Raw genomic sequence first — 26,947 nt, forward strand, 5'->3', positions numbered from 1 at the left:
CGTATCGGTGTTTGTGAACGCCGGAGTTAACGCTCGTTCCGAGCAAAAGTTCTCGCCCTCGTTTCTCCTCGTCCGAATTCGCCTAATTGCTTCTCCTCGTCCACGCATCCGTCCACAAGATGCATCCAACGAGAACCCCCCCGCGATGATGAATGATAAACGCGTCTTGGCCCCGATATCGGGATAGGACACGAATCGCGATTTCGAATTTTAATCCGAGGCTTGGAGCGATTTCGAGATCGAATCGAGCAATTTTTGATATACGTATATATATATATATATATATATATATATATATATATATATATGTGTGTACATTTTCGCTAGTGTATGCGTTATATATATAGTAAGTATAATATTAGGATTCGTATCGCTCGTTAAAATATTTACGATACACGGTCATGGTCGAGTTGATTAACTCGTATTACGGGAATTAATTAAGTAAACTACGGGAGAAAGATATCGCGTTCTCGGCCGCGATCAATCGGACTCTCTCTCGTCCAATCCGGGCGAAATAATCCGGGGGGGGAAGCGAGCGGGTAATTGGAAAACGTTTATCGGGAAACAAAGATTATTTTTCGCGGAAAAGGGAGGAGATTGTTTGGGTATTAAATACGAGACCTTTTACCACCTTTTACCCACACCCTCGCGGCAGTTTTATCAAACCGTAAAACGCGAAAACGGTTTTGTGTTGCTTTCCTTTTGCAATCTTTAATTTCCCGGCTCATTCGCGCTCGCGATAAAAGGCCGCTGTTCTTTCTCTCGCCGCTGCCCCTCTTTGATTTTTCTCGTCGAGACATCAAATGCTCTCTCTCTCTCTCTCTCTCTCTCTCTCTCTCTCTCTCTCGACGAGAGACGACATTCCGTCGCATAAATTCTTAACTCGGCGAAATTAGCGAATTAAAAGTGGGGGAGGGAGGAAAGGAGAAAAGGAGCAAAGCGCCAGGGGAGGAGGGGGTTGGAACTTCCCTTTCTCCCTTCTGCTCGAGAGAGAGAGAGACATTTTTGTCAAAGGGAACTTTGACAAGGAACGACAGAATCCGACAGAGAGAGAGAGAGAGAGAGAGAGAGAAAAAATTTCGAATTCCCCCCTCTTTTTTCTCTCGTCGAAAACGGATACGAACCGTCCTCCTCCCCCTTCCTTCATTCTCCTTACATCCGCCACTGTCCTCCCCCCCCTTCCCCTCCTCCTTGTCGAGAACTTAATTTTTATTCATGCACCAACGATGCGGCAATTTTTCGCAGTCTTAAGTGGGCTTTAAAATTGTCCGGTCAATTTCGCCGGGAGGACGTGCTCCTTTTTTCAAAGCCGGCGAAAGGGGTTGATTCCTTTGCCTCTCCCGTTTGTATCGGTATTAATGAACCGGGTTCTCCGTTCCCGGTCTTCCGTTCCTTCCGTAACGTCGTCAATTTCTTTCTCCCGACGAGGGGATGAGTTGCCGTTTATTGCCGAATATTAACGCGACGAATAATAATAATTCTCTCCCCCCCCCCTCGGCACAGCGATCTCGCCTGTCTCGATCACGATCCACGATTCCATTCGGTTTTAACTTTTCCCCCCTCGAAAGAAAGAAGGAGGAAGAATCGATCAGCATCGGCCGCGAAATCATGATCGGTGGTGACGGGTGGAGGGAGGAAAACCGATTAATTGGGCGCGCGCGTACGGTTAGGGCCATAGGATCATTAGATTTCGCCCTCCCCCCCCCTCCTCCCCCCGTGAAAATTGAGTTTTCCTCGTTGTCGAAGGGATGGATAATCTTTGCCAGTCCCTGACCGAACGGCTACGAACTCCGCCCGCTCCACGGTTATCGTCCGCTCCAACACGCTCGCAAACGCTCGTACGGCTATTTATTGGGCTGCGTGTTTTCGTGCGCGTGTACGCGAGGCGCATACACGCACGAGGGTGGCCAGTATTTGGGTAATGGTGATGACGGTGGCGGCGGTGGTGGCGATGGTGGTGGTGGTGGTGGTGGTGGCGGCGGTGTGCGCGCGCGACGGTGGCGGCGCGTAACTTCGGTTCCATTATTGAGCGATCGGGCGATCGAAAAATTCCCGCGCTTTTTCGCGCGCGGGAACCCGAGTGGGGCGGGCCGACCTCCTATTGGCCACCCCGCCAAGGGAGGGGAGGACGGACTACGTACACCCTCGGCAGGTATTTGTCTAGGCTGCAGCTATTGACCAGCTATCGATATCGTGGACACTCACCGATATTATATTCGCCGTCCTTCGTTTCTACCATTCTCCCTCCCCCCCCCCCTCTCTCTCTCTCTCTCTCGGTTTCTCTCACCATTCCAACCCCTCTACTTAATCGCTTCGAACGAACGAACGGGGGCGGGCGGGCGGGCGGCGCGAATTTCTGTCGAATTTCGGTTAATGAATTATATGCGTATACGTTGCAAATTTTATAGGCGCGCGCGTGCGAATATATATTCGTGCCGTTGGAGGGAAATTGTTGTAACGCGCGCGGGGGTGGCGGTGTCGGCGGCGGCGGCGCGTGAACGCGACGGTGCGGCAGTAAATTCCCGCCGTTTTTTTGATCTCGACCGGCCAATCGCGGCGAGGCGGCGAGATCTCGCACCGAAACGAGAAATCAATATGGTATGCAAATGGTCGGGGGCGAGGGGGTGAGGGGGGGGGGAGAGGGGCCCGGAAGCGCGGCTATCGTTTCGGGAAAACAACGATAGCCGGGGGGCGGGCGGGAGAATTCGGAAGGAATTTCAACTGCGAGCGCGCCGATTTTTCGATCGTGAGAAATTGGTATGCCGTTGGTGGCGAGAGATCGAAAATGAGGAATTTTCTTGGTCGGATATCTAGTGGGGGGGGAGGGGAGGGGAGGGGAGGGGAGGGGAAGCGGTATAAAGGGATAAAATTTCGTCCGATCGATTCGAGATTGTTCGATCGCGACTTTTTTTCGCGCCTTCGCGATGATTCCGTTTCTTCTCTTCTTCTTCTTCTTCTTCTTCTTCTTCGAGTCGGGGGAGAGAGAGTGAGAGAGAGAGAGAGAGGGGGGGGGGAGGCCCTCCCCTCCCCTTACACGGTTATTTAAAACGTTTCATCGATAAAGACACGGAAACCGAAAGGCGTGCATGCGATAGATGCGCGTAGTAGCACCCGACGTTAGCTCAAGTACCAGCCGTAGCCGGGCCAGTAGAGTGGGAACCTCGGTGAACGCGGGAAGGGTGATTATTAATGTAAGGGGTTGCTGAGCAGTAGTTACTTGCTCGTTGGTAGTCGTCGAAAAGGACGAAGGGGTTGAAACGAGTGCGCTGAAATCAATGTCGGCCCTTTTTTTTTTCCCTCCTCTTCTCCCCCCCTCCCCCCTTCTCTTACTCTTACGCTTACCCCCCCCCCCTCATCGTTAAGAACACGGTTATAGAAATAATCGCGTCACGAATATATATATTTTCTTTCCGCGCGAAAATATTTTCGATTCCTAGCGATAAAAGTTGAGTTTTTTTTTTTTTACCCCAATCGGATTGGCGACCACGAAATCATTCGACGTAAGGAATGTTTTGTTAAGAATCGATCTGTTATCCTCTCGCGGGTAACGAGAGCTCGAGGCTCCCGCTCAAACCCCGTTGGACGAGGTTTCGATTAAATAGCTGGCATGCCGACGAGATTTCGTTTTCCTTTTTTTTTTTCCCCCTCTCCCCTCCCCCTCCTTTCTTTTCTTTTCTTTTCGTCCTTTCCCTCCTCCTCCCTCTCTCGATCTTTTTCTCGATCGGGAACCGAGACGAACGAGAAAAAGAGAGAGAGAGAGAGAGAGAGTTTTCTCCAAGGGTCCAGTCATACGCGGAGCTGACCGTTCGGTTCTCCGGAGGCTAATACCTTCCGATTGACTACGCTCATCCCTTAATGAAATTCTTTCTCAGCCCGGGCGCGACCCATTGGCTGGCTTTTGCCGTCGAATTTTCTCATTATTCTACCCGCGCTTCGTCCCTCGTCGTCCCTCGTATATATCCCTCGTTTCCTCCACCGTTCTTTCTCCGTCACCGCTATTCTTAGTCGAGCGTTTCCCCGCTCGATAAATTCGATCGTTCGCCCCCCGCGTAAATTGAACTTATCTGCAATACGCAACTTGTATGCATACCGGACGACAACGTGTTCAGTCAACGGTGTCTTGGAAACGAACGGTTCTGCCGCGGCACCAGGCGCATTGAGCAATCTCGCAGCATGCATTAAAATTAGCCACAATCGGAACGCACGATCGCTCGTACAGATTATAATAGTATATTAATTTATTGATTATCGACTGGCCGCGATGCAATGCGGTATTCATAGAATTTACTATCAGTCCCGGGAATACCGAATGCATGTATTAAACTCGTCCATTTTCTCCTCCTCGTCGTTCGACGATCGGACGACGGACGGACGGATGGACGGATTATTTCGCGCGCCTCGTCCCGAGAGAGAGAAAGAGAGAAACGAAAATTATTCCAAATCGTTTCGTTCCTCTTCTCCCAATCCACTCCTCCTCGCTCGTTCCTTCGTCAACGAGAGGAGGAGGAGGAGAAAAGAAAGAACGAAAGATTTCGCGAGAGCGAAATGATTTTTCGATGGTGGCTAATTCCGCCGCGGAAAGTTTTTCGACCGAGTAGCGTGTAAGTCGCTACTCGATCCACCCCGCGCTCGAGAGAGCGGAGGAAGGAAGAAAGAAATACTCACCCGTGTGCAGGCGGGTGTGTTGCTGTACGTGGCTGAGCTGCTTGAACCTGCGATCGCAGTAGCTGCATTTGTACGGTTTCTCGCCGGTGTGGACCCTGATGTGCTGCACGAGCTGGTGGTTGCTGGAGAACGACTTGAGGCATTGCTGGCACTGGTGCGGCTTCACCTCGTTCCCGGCGATCATCCCGCCCGGTCCAACGCCGATCGGGCCCAGCCCCGCCAGCCCGCCCGCCACGCCGCCGCCACCTCTCCCCGTCAGTGCACCCGCCGCCCCGAGCTCCCTCGCGTGCATCTGCATCGCGCTCTTGTGCATGAAGATCTGCGAGAAGAACTGCCACAGTTAGTTGGTACGCTGCACTTTTGATCGAAACACGGAGGATGGCCGAATCGATGGAAGTTCCGACCGCTCCAACTCCCTCCGATCGCCATCGCCTCCTTGGACGCCTCTCTCCGAGGCTAGGCCTACGCCGTTCGACCCTTCGTTCCTTCCTTCTTTCTCAATCCTTTTCTCCTTCCTCTTTTTCTTCGTCCCCCGCGAGGGAGGGACGGATCTAACGAGGGACGGGTCAATTTTGATCCGTTAATTATTCGTCCCCCGCATGAAAGGAAGGGCGAAACGAAGGTGAACGGTTTCGGCTTCGCCTCGGTTTTCGTTGTACGTGGACGGCTCGAGCGATCCATTCCTTTCCGACGCGACAATTGTTTTTTTCTATCGTTCACGCGCGAGCGTTGCGTATCGTTTCGACGATTCGTACAGATCGATTCTAGTCTAATCTAAGATAATCCGAGTCTCTCTCTCTCTCGGTATTATATTATTCCAATCGACGGAAATGCAACTCCCTCCCCCCGGTACGTTTCGAAAATGGAATATTGCGAGCTGGAATCAGTTCGGGAAATTTTCTTTTCGATTTCCTTCCTACGCTCCCTAATAAACTCTCCTAAACGATTCCTTCCTCTTCCTTCCCTTCCCTCGAATGCGCGCGAATCGTCGCTCCTCTCGCGGCGTTTCTTCTCTCGTTCAATTTAATAGCGTAACAGCGTAACAGCTGGCCAAAGAAAGAAGGGGAGGAGGGGAAGGAAGCGAGGGAGGAGGAGAGGAGGGAGGGCGCGACGAACGTCCGTCGCCGCGGTTTTCGAAAGCGGCCGATGTTTACGAGCGATCGGGATGTTTTTCGATGATTTCGATTGCCTGCCGGGCTAAACGGAACGTGCGTTCAACGTTCGCAACGTTGGCTCGAGAGCCAAACGCTCTTCTGTTCCTCGACGCGATCGACGAACGCGAGGAACTGGTATAAAAACCGGCGGTGGAGGAGGAGGTGAGGAAGGGGGCCCGTGCACGGCCGTGGAACGCTCGATTTCGGGTACTCTCGTCGAGGGAACAGGTGTTGCTCGTCCTCATCCTTCGGTCGTCCCCCTCCCCCGGTGTGGGTGTAGGTGAACGAACGAGCCAAAGGGTTAACGTCGAAACGCCGGTACAGTCGGCGGCAAAAACAGTCGAGTCCGGGACTCGAATAATTTCGATCGGTCGAGACAGATTTCGAAAAGAGGAGCGGTGGATGGGGGGGGAGGAGGGTGTGGAGAGGGAGGAGGAAGTCGCGGGAATTAAAAGAAGGGAAAACCAGCTTGCCGGCCCGCCAAGCGGCGGGGTGGAAACAGGACGGTGGACGGGACGGGACGGGATGGGACGGGAGCCGAAGGATTTTATTAAAATATGTTAAAACTGTGTAATTAAAATCGAAAAATCTCGCGAGAAGTTTTAAGAATCTTAGGCCACCCTTTGCGACGAAGACAGAGAGAGAGAGAGAGAGAGAGATGGTGGAGCGTGGTTTGACCATGAGAGGCGGAGTGAGAAAACGAGATGGAAGAAAAAGGCGAGGAGAGAATTGAAATTGTCACCACCGAGGGTTCTCAAGTTTCTGCGACTTTCAACCCTTTCTTTGCGGGAGGACGACGACGCGACGTTGGATATATTTGACGGCCGACCTTCGACACTGGCCATCCCTGTGATTCTTAATCCCCGTGAGAGAGGCTGCAACTCGATTTTATTCCTCCTTTTTTTTCCTCTCTCTCTCTCTCTCTCTCTCTCTCTCTCCCTCTCTCTCGAATACTTCTTTCTTTCGAAGAAGAAAGAAGGACGAGACGGACGAATCAATCCGGACGAACTCCCCGACGATCGTATTCTCGACGCCGATTTCATTTCTATAAGAAACGCCACGCGTCTCCCTCGCATCACGGAGGTACAGGCATATCCCGTTCTTTTTTTTTTTTTTTTTTTTTCCAAAGCTTTTCCACGATTTCGCCCGAAACTTCTTGACGATCTCTTTCCCTCGGACCGATTTCCCTTCGTTCCGACGCAATATCCCCCTCTTTGTCTTTGTCTCCTTCCCCCTACCGCATCGTTTCGCGCAAGGAGAGAGTTGATGCGAATCGCGATGCGTTTTTCCGCCACCAAAGGCGGATTAACCAAGGGCGAGGTCGCGAAGAGAGGGTGAGAAAGAGGGCGAGCACGAATTGGACAATTCGGTGTCGAAGTCGAGTTACGAAATTTTTAACGACCGTCTCAAGTGGAGCGAAGTGAGATTTTTGAGAAGAGAGTCGAGTAGAAAAAAGTCTCGTTTCGAGACGTGAATCTCTTCTCTCTCTCTCTCTCTCTCTCTCTCTCCCCTTCCCTTTCTTCCACCGATTTTTAAGCAAATGCTAATTAAGCGACGCGCGGCGACTACGGTTTACAAAGGTCCCGCTCGGTTTTTCACGAAAACTCGAACACCGTGCGTTCATTAATCACATTTTTATCTGGTGGCAGACGGAAAATTGCGTTCCGTCGCCCGGCCATACCGCCGTTCCTTCGATCCTTTTTTTTTCTGATTTATCGTTGTCGTCGTCGGCGGGGGAGGAAAAGAAAGAAGAAAGGAAAAAAGAAAGAAAGAAAGAAAGAAAGAAAGAAAGGAGAACCGGGAGCGAGAGCGAAAGAGAGAGAGGAGCCGGGGAGACGCGAAGAGAGGGAGGGAGGGAAGAAGGAAGAAGAAGAAAACGGAAAGAGTTGGCTGGTTGCGGGCCGCCGGCTTAATGTCCTTAATAATGGAAAAATATATCATCCGTTATATTTCCTAAAGGGCATCCCTCATCTCGATTTCACCCTTTGCTCTTTCCTCCCTTCTCTCTTTCCTCCTTTTTATTCTTCTTCTTCTTCTTCTTCTTCTTCTTCTTCTCTCATTCTTTTTCTTTCTTTCTTTCTTTCTTTCTCTCTTTCACCGATACCGGTGAGAAAGAAGATCGGTAAGGTTAAGGAAGGAAGGAAGGAAGGAAGGAAGGGAAAGAAGAAGAAGATCGACTCGGATATTTCTTGGTGTTCGCCAGACGGAAAGTTTGTCCGTTTTTTTCGAAAGGGAGATGCCAAAAGGATCCGGACGATGCAACCCTTTGTCTCTCTCTCTCTCTCTCTCTCTCTCTCTCTCTCCTTCCCTCGGTAAATTACGGCCGAATAACATTGGTCACTGGAAGTAGGCTACTTTATACACTTGGAACACAAAGCAAAGGTCTCACCTGCTGACCATATGCCTTTTCTCCGTGGCACACATACGCGGGTACAACGTGTTCCACGTCCACCCACGCACGCCGGCCATCTAGCACTTCGCATGTGCTATTAACTCGGAGGTATGTGTGCCTCTCTGTGTATACGCGCGCGCACCTTTCCGCCTCTCTCCCTCTCTCTCTCTCTCTCTTTCTCTCTCTCGCTCTCTCTCTCTCTCTCCCTGTGCGCGCAAACGGGCGTATACGTGTATCTCGGAGCGTACGTGTGCGTGCACGCGGAGACAACGTCCAATCTAACCTACCTAGCGTTGCCTGACTCATTCTCCTACCTACTACCCACCTATCTGTCTAAACTGCGGCCGCGAATAGTGCCGTAATATAAAGGAAAAGGTGGACCTTCTCCGCCTCTTTCTCTCCTCCCCTCCCTCTCCCCTTCCTCTCTCTCTCTCTCTCTCTCTCTCTCTATAATCGCCGCTTTTAATCCGTCTGAAATCGCGCCACCTCGAGAGATCCGCTACCTGCGCGTGTTCCTCGCGCTTCCGGTTACCGGGGCTGATCCTTTCTTTTTTTTTTTTTTTTTTTTTTTTTTTTCTATTTTACGATTTCTCGATCCCTCGGCGTCGATCAAACGATCCAATGTTCCCTTCCTGAATCCTGCTGATCTGCTGATTTTTTTTTTTTTTTTTTTGTTTCGAGAGAAGGCGAAGGACCACTCGTCCACATCGAAATTCTTTTGCCCCCGATTTTGCGCAGATTTCTTTTTCCCCCTTCTCCTCCTCGATAAAGCGATCGGTGCGCGAGAGGTGGCCTTGAGGTTGAATTCTACCTTCGATACGTGGTAGAGAAAGAGAGAGAGAGAGAGAGAGGAGGGAAGGCGCGCGTTCGATACAAAGATTTTTTTTAACGCGAAATTTCCAGGCGCGCGTGGAGACGCGTGCGTCGAACAGGAGAATTTTTCTTTTTTTTTTTTTTTTTTTTCGTCATTCATCGAAGAACGGATCGATCGGATACGAAATCGTTATTTTCGATATTTTCGAAACGATTCGAATTAAAAGGAACGGGAGGGAGAATTAGCCGGGCTCGGCTGAGAGAAGAGAAACTCTCGCTTCCAGCCGCCGGTTACCGGACGGCGGGCCCGGTTTTAACCCGAGTTGGTGTCAAAATAGCACGTAGGGAACCTTAGACCGGCTACGTTATAATAATCGTCCATACTTGTACCCGCTACACCGCTATACGTAACCAGGTATAATATATTCTACGGTTCGTGATCGGTGTGACGGTGGTGGTAGTGGTGGTGGTGGTGGTGGTGGTGGGGAAGCGAACTTGTACCATAAGCAGTTAAAGTCATCGTTGTAGGTTTCCCTCGCGATATTAATCACGCGTACGCGCGTTGCCGTGTAGCCGCGCGGTGTAACAATCTCTAATCCTCGATGAAACGGCGCTCGATTAGCCCAATAAGAGGGCAACGACAGACAACGGCTTTGCATACTTCATACCTCCTCGGTCACTTTCTACTCCGCCCGTTTCTATCCTCGAACCACGCTTCGCTCCTTCTTTCACGCCTCGCCTCCATTCCTCCCCGTTTATTTAAACGTTTCTCACTTAAAAAACTTGGCCTCGTAAATAAACTTTCTCGAGCGAAACAATTTTCCAATTTCTTTCTCCTCTCCTTCTTTCTCCTCGTCCTCGCGTCGATTAACACATGGCGAACACGAAGCGATGCGAAGAAGAAGAAGAAGAAGAAGAAGAAGTCGAAGGAGAAGGAGAAGGGGGAGGAGTTTTGGAGAAGGACGCGTTGTGGATAGAGGAGGAAGGAGCTCCTCGGTCGATCTCTGGCGAGTTTTCGAAAGATTCTTGGAGTTGTAGGGAAGATAGCCGGTCGAAGCAGGCTGGAATATCGTCAATAATTACCTCGTGCGGCAAGTGGTGATGAGGATGCTGATACGGCGGCGGTACGTACGGCGGGTGGCTCGGATGATTGTGGGGGTGAGGTCGGGGATGGTTTTGATGTTGGGCTTGCGGCGGGAGCGGTTGGGGCGCAGGGGGCGGTGTCCAAGGCCCGTGGTTCGGCCCGTGGCTTTCATTGGTGCCATACATCTTCAGGGAAGAATCTCGAGCACGCGACCTGAAGAGTCCCTCCCGCCCTCCACGCACGGTGATACGAAAGACTGTGATACCGACATGGCTACCCTTATTCCAGGTCGCATTCGCGACAATCGCTTGATTCCGATTCCCTTTTCCTAAATCGCTAGTTCGTCACGAGATGTTACGAGATCCGTGGATGGATGGATGGATGGATAGATAGATCCGTCGTCACAGTGCGTCCCCTTTTCCTATTATTCCTAGTCTCTTCTTCTTTTTTTTCTTTGTTCGACGCGAATCTCTCTTCCTCTTTCGGATTTTTTTCTTTCTTTCTTTCTTTCTTTCCTTCCTTCCTTCTTTCTTTCTGTTTTTTTCTCCCTACCTTCGTTGAAAGAAAAAGAAACGAGTAGGTAGGAAGGGAGGAAGGGATATATTCTCCCTTCCGATATATTTGTTACTCGATTATATTTGTATTCCAACAACGCGAAACAACAAGGCTGCGTGAGAATATGACACTGCGAACACGACGAGGCACACACGAGGGCGTGATTTCTTCTTTTGTCTAGTACTATTATCCTTCCAGTGTGAGAACGGTATCGTTCCACTTTCACGTGCTTACTTTTCGTGTCTCGAGTATGTATATATATATATGTGTGCGCGCGCGTGTGTGTGCGCGTGTGCGCGTGTATATGTATAATATACTTTCTTTCAACTTATAGCGCTTTTTTTGCGCGCTATATTTCTCTTTTTTCCTTTTCGATTTTTTCTCCGTTCACTCGTTCTCTCCTGCTCTTCCAAACAAAATCCTCTCCCTTATTTTCGACGGATATTACTTGAATGGTCTCTGGTCGGGAACGGATTCGAACGGACGGAACGATGATTCGATATCATTCGCAGGTACATCTTTGGCGTATAGTATTATATATTTATATGTAATATAATATTCCTCTTGAATGTGTATGTGTGTATATATATATATATATATATACGTACAATATATACACGTATACAATAGGAAAACGTATGTAGAAGTAGAAGGAGAAGAAGAAAAAGTGACGAAAAGTCGGCGACTTTCGAACGTTTCTCTCTCTCTCTCTCTCTCTTTCTCTTTCTCTCTCTCTCTCTCTCTCTCTCTCTTGTTCACGAAAATATTGCAATAAACGAACACACACGGTGGAAACGAAACTCACTGTTTTCACGTATACATGTGGGAACGGTTCTCCGGCTTGAATCACTGTGTTACCACACGATAACTCCCCCCTCGAAATAAAGCGAAACGAAACGACGGCAGCGGCGACGACGACGACGACGACGACGACGACGACGAAGAACCGGCGGTTAGAGAGATCGGACAAAAGAGGAGGAGGGATCGTCGCGGACGAAGGACGAACGAACGAACGAACGAGCGCGTCCTACCGAGTCCCACTTCGGAAACGAATATCACTCTGCACGACCGCGCTCAATTTCTTCTTCTTCTTCTTCTTCTTCTTCTTCTTCTCCACCTCGTCCTTTTCTCTTTTCTCTTTATTATTCCCTCTATCGATCCTTCTTTTTTTTTATCGTTATTATTGTTATTATTGTTTCTCTCCCTCTCTTCTCCCTCTTCTCTCCCTCTCTCTCTCTAAGCTCCCTCTTCCTCTCTTTCTCCCTTTTCGCCCGATTTTCTCACGGGGGTGAGCTGGCGCGCCCGTGTAGCGTAAAAGCGCGGACGCAGCGCTGTACGCCAGCGTGTGGCGTCTCTCGCGAACTAAGCCGGTCGAAGGGGGGGACAGAGCGATTTCTTGGTCTTTCGCGCTGTGCGTGTGCTAAACGGGGGAAGAAAAAAGGTGGAAAGGCGCTGATAACGCGCGGCGACGAAAAATCGCCGGCTACTCGAAGAGATATCGATTGAAATAACACGATTCCGGGGAACGCGAGCCAATCGGCACCGCTGACACGGCGGAAGGGGCCAATCGTGCCCGGTTCTATCTCTCTTTCACAACCTCCCTCGCTCGCTCCCCTACTTCTTCTCGTCATACGCGTCCTCCGCCGTCCCCCTTTCTCCCTCCCCTCTTCTCCGCGCCTATGTGTGTATACGCGCGCGCGCGCGTATGTGTGTGTGTGCGTGTGTGTGTGTGTGTGTTTCCTCCACTCCTCCTCCTCCTCCTCCTCCTCCTCCTCCTCTCGTCGTCGTCATCGTGCGGCCGTGGCTCGCTACTATTGCCACCGCCGCAACATTCGTCGCTGCTTCTCTTCCTCCACCCTCGCCACCGAGAAGAGAGGCGAGAATGGAAAGAGAGACGAGAGAGGCCACCGAGGTGCGCTCGAGCAGGGTGAGGAGAGACGCGTTACGCCGCCGTTTTCAGGAAGTATTCCGCGATTCCGATATCGAGTCGTCTCTCTTCGACCCGATCACGCACGCGGTTTTTTTCCATTCCACCTCTTCTTCTTCTTCCAACCACGCGATCTTTGGGGCGCATCGAGCGCCCATCCCCAAGTTCGCTCCTCGCGAAGAGCGGGGAGCTCCTTTCAACGTTGGAGGAGTCGCGCTCGCGCCGTTTCTTAATTGTTCCAATTCGTCGAAAAGGTGAAAAAAAATTATCGAAATCGGGCCGGCCATCGCCCCCGTTGTGCGAATGGTTTCGAGAGGTGCGATCGAGATGCGATCAACTGCACTTCTGATCGACAGTTGGTTTCCCATCCGGGAGAACTCGAGAACACGATCGAACGCGCGACCGTTTCTTCCTTTACTCCCGCGAAATTAATTTGGAACGAGGCGAAATATTCGAGTCGCCAGTTTCTTCTTCTTCTTCTTCTTCTTCTTCTTCCACTGTCTCGTTTCGATCTCGAAACCGTTCTCCCCCGTTCCTCGCGCGTTCGACTCTTGTGCAACGCCGACGTTTCGATTAGGAGGAGGATTTCGGAGGATTAGGAATCGAAAGCGATCGAAAGAAATATGCAACGATCGAGGCGAGAGGAAGAAGAGAAAAAATCAAAAAAAAAAAAAAAAAAAAAAGAAAGAAAAAGAGAAAGGGAAAGGAGAGAGAGAGAGAGAGAGAGAGAGAGAGAGAGAGAGAGAGAGAAGTGGCGCGAAACGATTCGATTCGATTCGGTGGAACTCCTTGGAACTCGTTCCTCGGTTCGCCATCTTTCTCCCGTTTGCTCGTTGAAATTATTTTGGGCGTGGAGCGCGGCGAAGGTTAGTGCCATAGTTAAGCGCGCTAAAAGTGTGTCCGGCTAGAGGCAGGGAGGAAAAAATAGGGCGGGGTCTCTTTGTGAGCAGACTTTGCCTATCCATCATGGCCGCTTTATCAATGACGTCATGATAAGAACATTCACGCACAGGCAAACGCATATCGTTCGTGAGACTCGAACGGGAACGGAAGATCGAACCGGACGATTTCCTCGCTTTTTATCTCCTCTTACGTTAACTCTTCTCGCCATCATCATCTCGAAATGGAAAAAAGAAAAAAAAGAAAAAGAAAATAAGGAAAAAAAGAATAAATAAATAAATGACTTGATTTTCATTTTTTCGCTCGAGATAGATCGATAGCTCGAGTGCGAGCGATAAAAAAACTTCTCGATCGTACGAATTAATCGAGTACGTTCGAGATAAGCGAGCGAACGAACGAACGAACGAACGAACGAACGGTGATCCATCCGTCCGTCCGTTTGTATTCGATACACGCGTTCGAATTTCACGCGAAAGCGGGCAACGAGGGAGGGAGGGAGGGAGGATTGGACGCGGCGAATAATAGAGGATAAATGGAGAGGAAAAAATTTTTCCGGTTGATCCGATTGGAAAAGGAGCGGCGGCGGCGGCCGCCGCGGTGTTGCATCCGAGCCGCCGCTACGGAGAAAGTGTGTATCGAGCGATATCGAGCAATGCAGGACAATCGAGATACCGCATTCAAAGTCCATCGGCACCGTTGACCGAAGTATTAAAGGTCGGGCAAAAATAACGCGAACCTTGGTTTCGCTTTGTCTTTTATCTCTCTCTCTCTCTCTCTCTCTCTCTCTCTCTCTCTCACCATTTCCCCCTTCCCCCCTCCCCTCCCCTCCGCCGGTGGCCGTTTCTCAAACAAGAGTTGTTTCCAAGATCTTTAAATCGATCGATCGATCGATATCATCATCCGGGATTTTCGTTCCGAAGGAAATGATTTCTTACAACGATTCGTTCTATACTAAATTCGGCACGAGCGAAAGGGGGATGGGGAAAGGGAGGAGGGGGGGGCAAGTCTCTCGACGATCGAGAGAGAGAGAGAGAGAGAGAGAAATAAGATTTCCGCGCAACGCGTCAGTTTTAAATAGTCGTGACTATACTTTCGTGACAACTACTTGTTTATCCTTCTTTGCATTTTTACGATTTACGAAGGAGGGGGGAGGGAGGAGGGGCGGGATGGGGGAGGGGAGGCGCGCGCGCGCGACACCTGGCTCGATTATTTTCGTATTTAACCATTCTGGCGCGCGCGGGCTTATCCGGGGAATAAATAAAGAACGCGAAAAAAAGAATGCGAGAAGAAAGAAGGAGGCGAGAAGGAGGCGAGAGAGAGAGAGAGAGAGAGAGAGAGAGAGTGAGTGAGTGAGCGACGGTGAGAGGGGAGGGGGAAAGAAAAAAAGAGGAATATCTGGCGAAGGCCGAGGCGCGAGCGTTCTCGTCGCCATCCCTCTTTGAAAGTACTGACCACAGACAACTCCGGCACGCGGGAGGGAGATAAAGAAAAAGAAGGAGGAGGAGGAGGAGGAGGAGGAGGCGGAAAAAAGGAAGAAGCGCGGTCAGAGAGGGAAAGAGCGAGGGAAGCATGGCGAGAGGGAGAGAAGACGGGCAATAAAAATAAAGCACCGTCGGCGGCGTCGGGTTGTGTGCGAGCCACGAACGCCGAAGGGGCTGAAGAGTGCGCGGCGCGTAGCAGTTGCGTGGCTCCTCCGCTCCACCGAGCGCACGAAAGAAGCAGAGCAATGAAAGAAGAAGGTGCCGCTGGTGAAGGCGGGCAAGAAAATAAGAGGAATAACGAAAGAAGCAAATAAGAGTCTCTCTGTGCTTCTTCCTCTTTCTCCTCCTCCACCTTCGCCCCCCACCACTGCCACCACCAGTGGCGTAGCCTCCTCTTTCTCGTGGCTTTGCTCCGCGGCTGGAGGGGGGAGAGGCAATGAACAAGAAGAAGGCGAGAACCGGGGATCCGCGGAGAGGGAAATCCTGGCATCGACAGAGAAAGACACCGAAGAGAGAACGGGAGAAAGATGGTTGGATACCGACAAAGACGGAGTTTCGCTCGCTGCCGCAAGATGGAAGAGGAGAAAAAGCGAGGACCAAAGAGAGAGAAAAGTCTGACAGGCCTTGGCTGCTGCAGCCGTTCCGAGCCGCGTTGCCAAGTCTCATTTGTTTATCATAGTTCGCCGGCCTGGCCTTTACTATCTTGAAAAAAATCACGTCCCAATTTTTTCCATCGTCCGAGATCGCGTTCTCGTCGATCGAGAGGATCGATCGCTTTTCCCCCCGTTCGGAACGATCGACACCCTGCGATGTGTCCAACCACACGCGCTCCCTCATTTTTCCATTTCCATTTCGATTCGCGCCAAGCGAATGTGTACAGCTAGCGTACCGCTACTCGAGTAGTATTAACGTAACAATGGGACAAAAGTTTGGGAGAGATTCGTTCAAGGGAGAGAGAGAGAGAGAGAGAGAGAGAGCGTGTCGCTGCACCAGACCGTCTGGCGTCACAGTGGAACAAGTCGGAATTGATACGCAAGCCATTCGATTACGTAAAACGGAAGATCGAAGGATGATCGTCGTTGGACGGAGGATCATCGATTTTTTTTTGCCGATTTTCGTTTTCCTCCTCCTCCTCCTCCTCCTCCTCTTCTTTTTTCCTTGTTTTTTTTCCCTTGTTTTTTTTTCTTTTCTTTTTTTTTTTTTTTTTTTTCATACGTTCCTCCGCATTACTCCTATTCTTAATCTTCCTCGTCATCATTATCCACTAATATCACCACTACCATAATATCACCGCTTCCATTGTCGCGTGGACTCGTTTCTGAGTCATCGTGCGTGCACGCATGCACTCTCGCGCGCGCATGCGTATTTAACGTGCACGCGTTCGTGCTTTATACTCTGCACGCGTATAAATATGTATATACGCGTATATACGTGTTGCGTACAACGAACGTCGGCAATCGTGCATTTACACACTCTCTTCCTCCCTCTCCCCCTCCCCTCCCCTCCCCCCTTCCCTCGCGTTCCCTCGCATTACAATCGATTTGCATACAAATATACCGGGCATCTCGATGGGTGGTATGTTTATTAGCAAATCCACGTGGAAATTTCTACCGCCTTATTTATGGCCTCTTGTTTTTCGGAAATACACGCATCGAACACGCCATTAAACGAGCGCCGGCCTCTCTTCCTCGCCCGATCGGGGATACGAATATCGGCGTTCGATAATCGTAATGAAAATTACCGAGAATATCTCTTTTGAACGAGCGGTGTGCGTGTGTCCCCACCTCTCGTTCCGAAACACCTAACTTTAAGATATGCAAATATCTGACGAACCGGATTTCAATAGAGTTCTCTTTACTTCTCTCTCTCTCTCTCTCTCTCTCTCTCTCTCTCTCTCTCTCGATCCGAGTACGTCGTATCGTACGATATACGCGTGCACACATGTGCAATAAGAGACGGAGCGAAGAGACGAACGAGAAAGAGAAAAATACGAAGAAAATAGCCAAAGGTGGAAATAGATGGATATAATACTCGTTCCTCTACACCGAATCGGTCGGATTAAAACTAAAATTTTGTTTCTTCGATTCCGTCGTGTCCGCGCTCTGCAATTATCAATTATAATTCCTCTCGGTGATGTTCGATTAAACCCTAGTTGCATCGGAGAAGGAGAGTGCACGCGTACGTTAGAAATAAATCCACGGAAAACACTCAACGTCGAATCGATCGTTCTTTTCGGCTCGAGTTTCAAACTTTCCCGTTGTACGGGGGGGGAGGGCGATCGGGCCACGAATACCAAATTTCCTCGCGAGATCCTCGCGATCGACAAACTTGGATTGGAGTAGCATCCATCCGTAGTGACGGTCGATAATACTCGAATCCCCCGCGTTCACGATCCATCCTTCGTCCCTCAAAATTCGTTCTTCCACCAATTGTCGAGCGAGAGGAAGGGCCGGTGTTTCCGCGTTTTCATGGAAATCGGAATACACGCGGGATTCGAGGAGGACGCGAAATCATATGATTTTGATAGCATAACTGAAGGCTATCTTGATTCGTAACCAAGATCCTTCCTCCGACCGAGTAACGGTGTTTCCATCGACGATCCGAAGATCCGAGTAGTCCGCCAACAGAGTTCTCTAGGCCGGAGCCACGAGTTATCTTAATCGGCCGGCCGGCCGGCCGGCCGGCGGATGATTGGCGATCGATCAGCGTTACGTCGCCGAGTAATTATCGATCGAGAGAATGGGACGACGGCGCTCGTCGGAGAAAAAGCACGCGTGTATTGAATTTAAGATCCAGCTGCATCCATGTAAGAACGTGTCGGATTACGCGCCAGTTCTCCGTCTTCCTCCCGCCCTCCCTCCCTCCCTCTCTCTTCTTTTTTGCGCTCTTTAGGAGTCGCGCTACTCCGACAGCCTGTTGCAGAACCACAATCTCGGAGAGGCGAACGAGCATGGCGCGTGAAATAAGTAAGTAAGTAAGTAAGTAAGTAAGTAAGTAAGTAAGTAAGTAAGTAAGATTCGCCTACTACCTACTGTTATATCAATCGAGTCGAATCGAAAACAACGAACGAAGAAGACTCGCTTCCAATTCTTTCCGATTTTCAGAGCGTTTTTTTTCTCTCTGCGCGAGCAGAGAGAGGACGATTTGTTTTTTTTTTTTTTCTTTTTTTTTTATTCCAATCTTTCGGTTTCGCTTCGATTAAAATAATCGCGGAGCGACAGCCTTGGCCGGGGTGGTGCGTATCACCATCTCGTGGCCGGTAACCTTGTTGCAACCGTGCGTCACGATATTTTTTTTCCTTCGCGATTCTTTTTTCCTCTTCTCTCTCTCTCTCTCTCTCTCTCTCTCTCTCCCTTCTTTTTTTTTTTATCGCAACGTCGTACGCCGACGCGTAGACCCGGTCGTGGCCACGGCTGCGGGAAGGTAAGACAATATGAACGGGTTTGTCGGTGGTCAGTTCTCCCGTCCCGGAGAATATACACGGAGTATAGTTTCTTTTTCGCCTCCTCTCCTCCACCGTATAGCCGTTTAACTCGAGCAAGATATTTTTACCACGTATCCACGTAACGCGTAGCTAAAGCTAACGTTTCTCTTCTCAGTCTCGAAAGGAGTATCGACGATCGTATTCGACGTGTATATACATCTATCCATCTATCTATCTATCTGTCTATCTATGTACCTATATCTATCTGGCTGTCAGATGATCGCGACGACGGTGATACGTACGCGGCACAAACGAGAACATTCCGAGGGATACGATAAAAAGCGTGAGTCTCTCTCTCTCTCTCTCTCTCTCTCTCTCTCTCGGTATCGGTGTAACGTTTGCACAGTGGATCAGCAAGGTATTAACGTGGCGATAATCGCGCAACCTTGACCGAGTGCACGACCGATTGCTGAATCCTCGACACTGGGGACGGCCCTGAAGCATTCGCGTAACAGCGTACAAATCACGGCCGAAGGACTCGAGAGAAGACTTGATGTCCTTCGATTCTTGCTCGTTGTTGCTTCGGATCGACTTTTCGCGAAATTTCGTTCCTCCCTCTCCCCCCCCCCGCCCCTCCTCCCCCCTTCCTTCTCTTTCTCCGTCATGCGACCGACTCGGCGGAGGGGGGGAGGAGGAGGAGGAGAGGAGGAAAGACGACGATAAGAGTAAAGACGAGTATATCGAGAGAAAGGGTCGCGACTGACTCTTTCTCTCGCGACGATCTTTAATTTATTTTAATAACGAGCACGCGATGGCGATTCCCTCGATCGAGGGGGAGGGAAAGAGAGGCTGAGAGGCTCGCGCGGAGGCTTGGACGGAATGCCGCCGACGCCGGAGTATTGTCGGAGGTCAGGTTCAGCAGCCACGATGCGTTCGTCCCCCTCCTCCTCCTCCTCCTCCTCCTCCTCCTCCTCCCTCTCCCCTCCCAACCCGTTCGCTCGGTCCCTCGTCGAAGGCAGTCACGGTCGAAGATAAAAGAAAGGGGGTTCGAAGCCGAAAATATCGAGCCGCCTCCTAAGTAGAGAGAAGAGGAGAGGAGAGGAGAGGAGAGGAGAGGAGAGGAGAGAGAGAGAGAGAGAGAGAGAGAGAGAGCAACAGCAGCAGCAGCAGCAGGATCGTTCGGTTGTCGGTTGAAAAATCCGCAAACTCGACGTGTCAACGACCTCGTTTCTCGCGCCGCGCTCACTCTCTCTCTCCCTCTCTCTCCCTCTCTCTCTCTCTACACAGGGTGTGTTTCCCGTCGTAACACGTGGTTACACGACTGCGTGTAAATAAACTCGAGACACAAAAACCGCACGATCGTAAACGATTTATCTATGAATGGCTCGTAATCTCACGAGACCGGGAGAATTTTTAGATTAGTTGGGCGAAAAAAAGAAGGAGGGAGAGAGAGAGGAAAAAAAAAAAAAAAAAAAGAATAAAAACGACGCAGACGTCGTGGATGGGAAAAAAAAAGGCTTGAGGATTGCCGCGAGATAGATTAGCAGATAATCTGATAAGCGATAGCGATAGTTTAACACGAGTCGAAATCTCGGCATTATCGACGATAATCTCTCTTTTTCTTCGAATCGTGGAAAAAGCGACGATCGTCTTCCGCATCGTGAACGTAGACGTGGAACTCCGTCCTGTCCTTCGAATTTTCAAAAAATTCGTTTCGACAGGATACCGAAATACCTCGTGGAGGATGGCACCTGTGCGTGTCCAGGTTTAACGGCGTGGCGTAGGTGGCGGGACGCGGAGATGAAACGCGAAATGAATCGCGGGGAACGTAGTACGATAGGAGGGAGGAGGAGGAGGAGGAGGAGGAGGAGGAGGAGACGTGTGTTTAAAGGGAGTCGAGTCGAGTCGAGTCGAGTCGAGTCGGGTCGGTTAAAAGTTGCGTTACGTCGAGCAGCGTGTACGTTCTTCGCAGTACTCCTAGAAGAGAAGGCTGTGGATGCTGCTCGTTGCATCCTGCATATATGTATGTTTTATGTCAGCGTGCATTCTGCATTTGCGCCGTTGCCACGTCCGCTTCTTGCCCTCTCCTCCTGTTTCTTTCTCTTTCTCCCTTTTCTATCTATCCGAGCCTCTCCGCAGCTTTCCGTCTCTTTCCCTTTTCACATTCGTCTCCTCGCCCTCTCCCCCTCCCACCCCACCCCACCCCCTCCCCGCCTTGCCCCGCGACCCGCTCCGCGACGGTGCCTGCATTTCTTGACATTTCTCAAACCCGTGTCCCACCTCGTGGTCACTGAGTCGTTGAACTCGAAAAACAAGAGGAAGAAAGCACAGAGAGAGAGAGAGAGAGAGAGGAAGGAGAGAAGAAGCGCGCGAATCCGGTCAGGAAAAATCGTGGCGAAGGATGTTTTCGTCGATCGGTCGGGGTGGTTCTTTTTTTTCCGCCTTTTCTCCCCCTTTTCTTCCCTCCCTCCCTTTTCTCTTCCTCCGTAGTGGCACTCGGGACGCGACTCCTCCTTTCGTTAACGAAATTTCCCACGGCTCGACGCGTACCGCGTACCGAGAGAGAGAGAGAGAGAGAGAGAGAGAGAGAGAGAGAGAAGGGTCGGTCGAGTTTTTTGCCGGCGAAAGAATTTTTCTTTGAACGGCTCCGCCGCGATCTGCATACGCGCGACCTATCTCTCTCCGTTTATCTCTTCTCTTCCTCCGACCGGCCTGTTTCCTTCTCCCTCCCCTCTCCCGCGGCGGCAACCACTCTCCCCCTTTCCCTCTCTCTCTCTCTCTCACTCTCTCTCTCTCTCCCTCTCTCTCTCCCTCTCTCCCCGCACACATGCAAATGGTGTGTTTCTCCATCTTAGAATCGCTTTCCTCGCGACCGTGGCTCGCGAGTAACTCGATGAAAAATGCCTCGCCGGTGCTCGCAACGGTGCAACGGCAAAGAGGGAGAGAGAGAGAGAGAGAGAGGTAGATACGCGAAATTGTTCGGGACACGTTTCTCGCGGCGACTGGCAAGTGTCGAGTCTCCGAAGGAGAGGAGGTCGGTCGGTCGGTCGGTTGGTCTCTCTCTCTCGGTTGGAGTAGGTCGCGGCTGGCCTCGCGACACGTTTTCGGCCATCCCGAAAAAAGAAGAAGAAGAAGAAGAAGAAGAAGAAAAACAAAGAATCGTTTCTCGTTACACGTATCGTTTGTTCGTTCGAATCCTTTTACTTATTTACTTGCTTACTTATTTACCAACTCTGCGTGACGATTTTCACTTCTTCGGTTCGAGAGGAATTAGATTTAGGGAAGGAATTAGATTCGAATGGCGAAGAATCACTTCGTTTCGCTTGTACGCGAACGAGAGATAAAAGGGAATCGGTTCGATTCGATTCGAAGAGAGAGAACGTGGCGGCGTGGAATGAACGCGCACCCGAAGCCGCGTTCGTACACGCGTCTCTCCCGTTGGGGGACCACGACGAAAGGATCTTTCTCCCGCGAGATACGTTGACTTCGAGCCGATCCAGTTGGCGGTGTTTCGCGCTCGAAGGAGCGCGTCGTCCTCGTTCTGGAATGCGTAGCGCTGGTGTACGCGATTCCGCGGAAGGACGAAGGCTCTTTAGGAATCGGACGAACGTTTCTCGAAGACGAAGACGAAGAAGAACAAGAAGACGAAGAAGAAAAAGAAGAACAAGAAGAAGAAGAAGAAGAAGAAGAGACACGCATACACACGTGACGGCGTGGATGGCAGGCGAGACGAGCACGACCCGATTTCGATCGATTCGATTAATTTCTTTCTCTTTCTTTCTTTTTTTCTTCCCTCCCTCCCTCCCCTCCCTCGATTCGAACAACTTTTCAGCATGGACGGAATCCACGATCCATCCATGGATCGCGGGTGTGCACGAGTGGTTGACGAAAGTCGAAAGGGGAGAGAGAGAGAGAGAGAGAGAGAGAGAGAGAGAGAGAGAGAGAGCGACGAGTGCGGAACGAACGGAGCGTGACGGAGAGATCGCGCCGCCATCCAATGATCTCGGTTAGAAGTAGAGTATAGTCTCCTTACCTCTCTCGTGCACGGTTTCTCTAGAGTAGGTGGATCACAGTTAAAACGCGGTGGTAGGAGCTAGGTAAAAAGATCACAAAATATGGCACACTGTTGCCCGAGTTCATCGTTCGCGGCACTTCGCGGCGCGGTCGCTTACTGTATACTGGTGGGGGCGGCGAAGTACGGGTGGATGGAGGAGCACGATGACGAGGAGAGAAGGAAGGAAGGAAGGAAGGAAGGAAGGAAGAAAGGAACACTCGAGGGAGAATCGAAAGAAGAAGACGAAGAGAAGGAGGTGGAGGAGGAGGAGGAAGAGGAGGAGCAGGAGGAGGAGGAGGAGGAGGAGGAGGCAGAGAGACAGGAGAAGGACGAGAAAAGGAAACCGGCGCGTAGCAGTGAAACAACACGTAGTCGAGAGAGCGAAGCGGTAATACCGGGAGAGGCGAAGAGAATTCCTCGCGCGCTGTCAGCTGTCAATGCCGCGCACGTTGTCACTCATCTTGCGCCGTTTTTCCTCGCGTCCCGGTACTTGCGATCCCGTTCCTCTTCCTCCACGACGATCACCTCGCGATACATCGAACCATTCAGATCCAACGGAACGACATCCCCCTCGGCTCTCCTCCTCCTCCTCCTCCTCCTCCTCCTTCTAGTGGTGTTACGCTCCCGTACGCCCTCCACCGTTTCTCTCGCCCGCTTCGGATGATCGACTTTCTCTCTTTCGGTGTCGTCGATCTCGGCCTCTCGGCCGCCCGCCTCCTCCGTTTTCTCTCCGATTCGTCAACGATAAAAAATACGGCGTCGAAAGGCGGGAGAGGATGGAAGAAGGGAGGAGAAGGAAACCTCGTACCGTAACGTTCTTCTTCTCGTCGTTGTTGTCGTCGTCGTCGTCGTCGTCGTCGTCGTCGTCGTCTTGGTCTTGGTCTTGGTCTTCGTCTTCGTCGTTTTCGTCTTCGTCTCGGTCTTCGTCGTCTTGGTCGTCGTCGTCGTCGTCGTCGTCTTCGTCGCACTCTCGCCTCCCCGTGTGCGTGTGACGCGGTGCGCGCGTGGTGTCGCGTGAAGTTGGTCGTGCGTGCGCACCTTGTGCTTCGTTAAAGAGTCTTTTCCGTATAAAATGCTGGGGCGCCGGCGAGAATCGGCCTGCCCGCCGCCGCGTAGGCTTCACGCCGGCGTCCTCGCGGCCGATTGGCCGGGTACCGACCGGTGGGGGGCACTGGCGCGAAGGTCCGAAGGTAGAATACTCGGCTCGAGAAGCTAGCAGAGCGGATCCACCAGAGTTCGCGGAGTGGGGTTGCGTCTTTGCCATCCCGCTAACTCGGGATCGTGCATGTTTCATCAACACCGTGTATCTAATAGGGATGATGCTCGGATCGCGCACAACCATTCGCACACGATGACCGATAGACGACTGATAGTCCAGTCTTGCGTCCTCGAATGCTCGAAGTTGGTCCGAGTCCCGCTTCCGGGGGGGTGGGGGGGGGGAGGGGGAGAGGGAGGTGGATTCGAAGATTTCGAAGCCGACCGAATTTCCTTACGACGACGATCGTCGTAGCGCGCGAATTCGTTTCGAGGTCGAGGAGAAGTTGGAATAAAAGGCAAAAAAAAAAAAAAAAAAAAAAAGAAGAAGAAAACAAAAAAATGGAGAGCGAAAGGAAGAAAGAAGGAAAGAAAGAAAGAAAGAAAGAAAGAAAGAAAGAAAGAAAGATCGACGATGGTGCGCCGCGTCTTTCTTTCTCGCGGGCCCTCTTTGCCCCTCTTTGCCGCGCTCCGTGCTCGCTGTCTTTCTTTCGCGACGACTTCTCATTCTGATCTCTCCGCTTGCTCGCCTTCTCTCCCTCTCTCTCTCTCTCTCCCTCTCCCTCTCTTTGTCGCTCTCTCCTCGAGGTTCTCTCTCCTCCCGCCTCTCCGTCCGCGTTGCTCGAGACCGGCCAGGCTATTCACCCACGCATGCACGAGATGACGATGACGATGACGCCGACCGTTCGCCGTTGCAACGTGTGCACGCTCTTTGCTCTTTCATCCGCCTTATAGGATAAGCGTGGTTCTGCTGCTGTTGCGTTCGTCGAAGAAGAGGGAGTGAGAGAGAGAGAGAAAACGTTTCGCTTCGCTCGAAATTCCTTTGCGGATCTCGCTCGTCTCGTAACTTGGCGTAACTTTTTTTCCAAAGTTCGAGATTCGTCGTCGATCCGATCGATCGATTGATCGAGAGGGTGTTCGATTTCGTTCTCGTTTCATTTCTCGAGAAAGGGGATCTTTTCTTTTCTTTTCTTTCCCCCCCCTTTTTTTTTCCTTTTTCCTTTTTTTTCTTTCCAATCAATCCTCGATGCTCGATCGAGCTCGATGCGCTCTTTTTCCTTTTCTTTTCTTTTTTTTTTTTTTTCTTTTCTCGCTGCTCGCCATTTCGCTGGCCTTGCGATCTATTCGGCTGACATTGGCACGTTGCGATTGCACAGCCCCCCTGACCCAGATTCCGACTCGGTTATTTTTTCCACGCGCCCAGAACATCTTTCTCTCTCCTCTTTTCTTTTCGTCTTTGTCTTTCGTCTCTCGTCTCGCGCGTCTCTCCCTCTCCTTTCTTCCTTTCTTCTTCTCTTTCGACGACGACGACGACGACGACGACGACGACGACGATACGAATTGATCGATCGATAAATTCCCCGATTCGGATTCGAAATACGTGCACGATCTTCGCGTTTCGGTTTCGGTCCATTTTTTCCCCGCGAAAGTTTGAGGGATAGGGAAGAAAAGAGGGCTAGACTCGGATGCCGGTTCGCGATACGAAACGTATTTACGAATGGAACGGAAAAGTGGATTCGAAGATCAAAGCAGGAAAACGGATAGGGTTATGCATCCCGGCTCGTGATGCATAATTGATGGCGAACGGTATCGATTCGATTCGATTCGTCTAAACTCGTCTAAACTCGCCAGTTTACTTTAGTCTCTTCTCGCGTTTTCTTTTCTTTCTTTCTTTCCCCCCTCCCCCCCTCCCCCCTTCACGGCCGCGAAAATCCGCGTCTCGCGTTTCGGGGTTGGAGACGTGGACGGGGACGTGGACGGGGACGGTGATGGGATGGGATGGGGAGCGAGTGACGCGCGCGTATGGCGCGCGAAACGGGCGAGCGGGCGGGCGTGGATTGGATCCTGACCTACGACTACGTTTCAGGCGGGGAGCAGGCGAATTTTGTCCGAAAGTCAACGCGAACGAAAGAGCGGATTCGCAGGCCTTGGAGGTCACGAGGCGCTGCGGTGGGGAGGGGAGCAGCGGGTTTGGGGGAGGGGGAGGGGAAGGTAGCGGGAAGAGAGGATACGAAGAGGAGGAGGTGGTGGATATAGGAACGTACGCTCGAGGGAGAGAGTAGGAGAGAGAGCTCGATGGAGGATACGCTCTGGCGGAGGAGGACCAAGCGACTCGACGACGGTTGAAAGAGGAGCGCGAGAATCGACGCCGGGGCCGGTCGGCGCAACAGAAGAGGACGAAGAAGAAGAGGAGGAGGAGGAGGAGGAAGAAGAAGAAGAAGAAGAAGAAGAAGAAGAAGAAGAAGAAGAAGAAGAAGAGGACGAAGAAGAAGACGAAGAAGAAGAAGAAGAAGGGGGCTGATCTACCGGCAATATACACACAGAGGCGCACAGACCACGGCAAAACTCGGCAGTTTTGCTGTTCGATTTTGCAAACTTATATTTAGAAGGGCAACGATCTTTTGCCGCGGCAGCTCCAACCTCCGACAGAGGAGAGGAAAGGTTCTGGGATACGCGCGCGGTCTCTCTCTCTCTCTCTCTCTCTCTCTCTCTCTCGTGATCGGTCGCCGAGATTTCTCAACACTCCGCTCATACTTATCCGCTCGGAGTACGAGCGGATACCAAATCCAACCTCTCTGTCTCCCGATTTCCACGTTTCTCCATTTTCCTCTCCGATCTTTCCCTTTTTTCTTTCCTTCCTTCCCTCCTTCCTTCCCTTCTTCCTTCCTTCTTTCCTTCCCTCCTTCCCTCCCTCCCTCCTCCTCCCGCCTTGTTCGATCGCTTCGTCCCACCCCTCCCCTCCTCCCCCTTCCTCGGCCGGGGACCGTATTATTACACGCCACCCGAATGTTTTGCATCGCGGCGCACAGGGATAATGGGTGTTGCGTACGCGTCACGTTTCGAGTTTGCAATAATTACCGGTGGCACGTAGGATAACGGTTGTTTAATAAGTTGGGCGAGTACTCTACTCTCGCGCGATCTCGCGAAGAAAGATCGTACGTGCGTGCGTGCGTGCGTGCGTGCGTACGTTGAATTTGGAAAAAAATAAATGGAGAGAAACGTAATATATACGTGTATATATATACGATTGGTTGATTTTTATCGCCAAGATCGAAGGATGGAAGGAGCGAGAACGGGTACGTACCATCCTCTCGATGGCTTTGTCGAAGCGTCTGTCGCGGGGAGGGGAAGGGAGAGGAAGAAGAATCGGAGGAGGCGCGATGGATGGATGGATGGATGGATGGATGGATGGATGGAGCGCTAGTTCGAAACGCTCGAAATCTGCCGCGGGGGATGGGGGGAT

General features: G+C 51.2%; 1 protein-coding gene across 14 annotated transcripts in view; it reads right to left on the bottom strand.

Moving 5' to 3' along the window:
• Positions 1–26,947, bottom strand: part of dati (zinc finger protein datilografo) — a 65,671-nt gene that overhangs the window by 29,582 nt on the left and 9,142 nt on the right. For 13 of the 14 annotated variants that reach the window (XM_086909030.1, XM_086909028.1, XM_086909024.1 and 10 more), the window contains exon 3: positions 4,666–4,996. In XM_086909030.1, the coding sequence (XP_086765156.1) occupies positions 4,666–4,996 (331 nt within the window). The remainder of the gene's footprint in view (positions 1–4,665; positions 4,997–26,947) is intronic. The other variant, XM_086909017.1, reaches the window with a different exon arrangement.

The sequence above is a fragment of the Apis florea genome, unplaced genomic scaffold (genome assembly GCF_048593485.1).
Source record: "Apis florea isolate Af1SG1 unplaced genomic scaffold, ASM4859348v1 contig_3081_pilon, whole genome shotgun sequence".
Taxonomy (NCBI): domain Eukaryota; kingdom Metazoa; phylum Arthropoda; class Insecta; order Hymenoptera; family Apidae; genus Apis; species Apis florea.